Raw genomic sequence first — 2,625 nt, forward strand, 5'->3', positions numbered from 1 at the left:
TGTGTGTGTGTGTGTGTGTGTGTGTGTGTGTGTGTGTGTGTGTGTGTGTGTGTGTGTGTGTGTGTGTGTGTGTGTGTGTGTGTGTGTGTGTGTGTGTGTGTGTGTGTGTGTGTGTGTGTGTCAAAATTCAGGCATCACATCGGCCATGCGGCAGCTTGCGGCACCAGCGCCCCTCCTAGTAATGTGTGCTCCTTCGTTGTCGCAAAAGTTCCCGCCTGTTCCCCTGCCCGGTGCTCAACCGGCCGTGCCTACGTGGAAGGGCAGTAGGTTCGTCACCGCGTCCTTGAGGGTCGTGAAGGGCTGCGTCGGGTTGACTCTGACGACAGCCTTGAGGTCCCCAACCAGTGCCTGGCCCTGGGCCGCCTGGACCAGTTTCTCAGCGTCCGTCAGGGCCCTGTAGCCCGGCCGCGGGCCGTCGGCTGCCATCTGAGGAGGGCCGTCGGCCAGCGCCCCGCTGGGCACAGGGACAGGGCGGGATGGGGCCTGGCGGCGTAACGAAAACGGAAACGCGGCGCTGCGCGCCCTTTCTCAGTTCGTCCGGCCGCCTGATGCTGAGTAGGCTGCTCGAGGGGTGGTGCAGGCGATCAATGTCCGCGTTCCTGTATCTGTAGACTCTTCAGAAACAGGCGGTTTGATGAGTGTGATGAATTTACAGATCGCAATGCAAAATGGGATCGAATCTTGTCAGATGAGGAACAAATATTATGTTGTTGTTGATTGATTCAGGACCCGACAAGCAGTGTTTGCGCATGCGTGCATCGTACAGAGTTCTGTGTCAAGGCACGAGATCTCTTCTCTATCTGCTGAAAACGGCATATACGGGATATTCAGGACAAGTAGCCCATGCAGCGGGGCTGGGAGGGCTGGGCATCGCGCCTTGGCGTGCGGCCGTCCGCAGCCGCGGCAGCATCGGGGCAGGGCGAGCACGCCTCGACCGGCGCGGCTTCCCCGCCGGTCGAGTTTGTGTATGGGCGCGTCTCCGCCGACTCTGACGACGAGGCGGTTGACATCTATGGTGCGATTTGCGGCATGCAGGGTCGGCTCGCTCTTTGACATTGGGGCGGGCTCAGGCTGGAATGCGCTCCAATGGGGAGCTGCTGCAAGGTGGCATGGGCCGGCGTGTACAGCTCGCTGAGGGCGTGACATGCTGGCGCCCCACTCATTTCAAATTGCTGCGCTTGGATTGGCCGCAGGGGCCATCCCGGCCCGGCAGCGCAGGGCCAGCGCTGCTGCGGCCATGTCCTCTGGCGGCGCCAGCTGTACCGCCACCGCCACTGACCCGTTGTCGGGGGGCGTCCCGACCACTGCTACGGGCCCTGACCCGATCGTGGGGTTGGCACTGTCCGCCACTGACGGCCCCAGCGCCGCCGTCCTACAACCAACGAGGCCACAGCCCAGGGCATGCACTATTACGAGCAACCTCGACGCTGGCGGCAGCGACGTGGATGCAGCTCGTCATGCGGCGGGGCTAACAACCCCAGGGGCCCCCACCTGCGGCCCGCCTGCCCTTGCGGGTGACTTGGGGCGTGACCCTGATGAAGGAGAGGACGCATTCAGCAAGCTGGCGGCGGCGGGGGCGGCTCCAATCAGCCAGCTGACGGAGCAGCAGCGGCGTTTTGGTGAGGCGTTGGCGGCAGACGTTGCGGCTGACCTGGGCACGACTGCGCAGGGGGCGCGGGCTGCGCGGGGCAGCAGCGGCGGTGAGGCCGGCAGTGGCGAGGCGCCGCCGTGGTGGGAGCACGGTTTTGCGGGGGAGAGCGCTCGGGGCGCATGCAGTGGTGAGCAGGTGGAGGACGGCAGCAGCAGCAGAGCAGGCGCTGTAGAGGCGGCGTGCTCTCGCGCGGACGACGACGAAGAAGAGGAGGGTGGGAGCTACGCTTCTGAGCGGCGGGAGCTTCTGATATTTGCCCTGCCATTGACGCCGCAAAAGGTATGTTGGGCAAGCATGTGGGCACGTTGTAGTGTGTATGTCAAGGGGCCGGCTGCTGGAGGCTGTGATGACCGCAGCAACAGTGCCCTGCATGTACCAGACACATATCTACAAGGATCGTGATGACTCTTCCGACTGTGCAAATGCCAGCCTACGCAACAAGCCTTCTACCTTGATGCGTTGATGACGCCAAACCCCATTGCTGGTGACTACCACCCCCCAAACCCCCATAATCTATCGCAACATAGATCGTGTTTCTGCCTGTGGTGCCGTGGCGTGCAGAGCCTGAGCCCGAGCGGCGGCGGCGATCACGGTCTGGCGGTTTGGGTGGCTTTGTGCGCGACCGCGTGGCCCGGGCTGCTGACGAGGCTCACGACCTGTGGGCCAGCATGAAAGAGGCGCAGGAGGGGACCATCAAGCACAGGCTCTTCCGCTTGGTGGGTGGTGGTGGTGGGCGTGACCGTGCTGTGAGGATGGGCGAATTGCAAGTAGGGGCGGTTTGAGTAAGGTACCAGCGGAGAAGCGCTCGCACCCACCCCCAAACTCTCCACTCCCGGCCCAGTCATGTTGCTCCTCCTTGGGTCGCCCTCCTGCGCCCCCCCTGCCAGGGTCAGCGCATGCTGGACAGCATCTCTGCAGAGGAGCGCCTCATGAGGGGCCTGCCCCGCAAGATATCCCGCGTCCTGGTCTTCCAC

General features: G+C 63.5%; 2 protein-coding genes across 2 annotated transcripts in view; one reads left to right on the top strand and one right to left on the bottom strand.

The window, feature by feature from the left end:
• Window positions 1-426, bottom strand: part of MNEG_8323 (hypothetical protein) — a gene marked incomplete at both ends in the record, with an annotated part of 1,620 nt that extends 1,194 nt beyond the window's left edge. Inside the window, one exon of the mRNA XM_014043206.1 lies at window positions 253-426. Coding sequence (XP_013898660.1) covers window positions 253-426 — 174 coding nt within the window. The remainder of the gene's footprint in view (window positions 1-252) is intronic.
• A 417-nt stretch (window positions 427-843) lies between these two features.
• MNEG_8324 (hypothetical protein) lies at window positions 844-1,015 on the top strand (the record flags this gene model as incomplete). The annotated part of the gene is made up of 1 exon (XM_014043207.1): window positions 844-1,015. A coding segment is annotated over one exon (172 nt), but the record flags the coding sequence as incomplete, so codon positions are not given.
• Window positions 1,016-2,625: the final 1,610 nt, after the last annotated feature.

This window comes from Monoraphidium neglectum (genome assembly GCF_000611645.1).
Source record: "Monoraphidium neglectum strain SAG 48.87 unplaced genomic scaffold scaffold01567, whole genome shotgun sequence".
Classification (NCBI taxonomy): Eukaryota; Viridiplantae; Chlorophyta; class Chlorophyceae; order Sphaeropleales; family Selenastraceae; genus Monoraphidium; species Monoraphidium neglectum.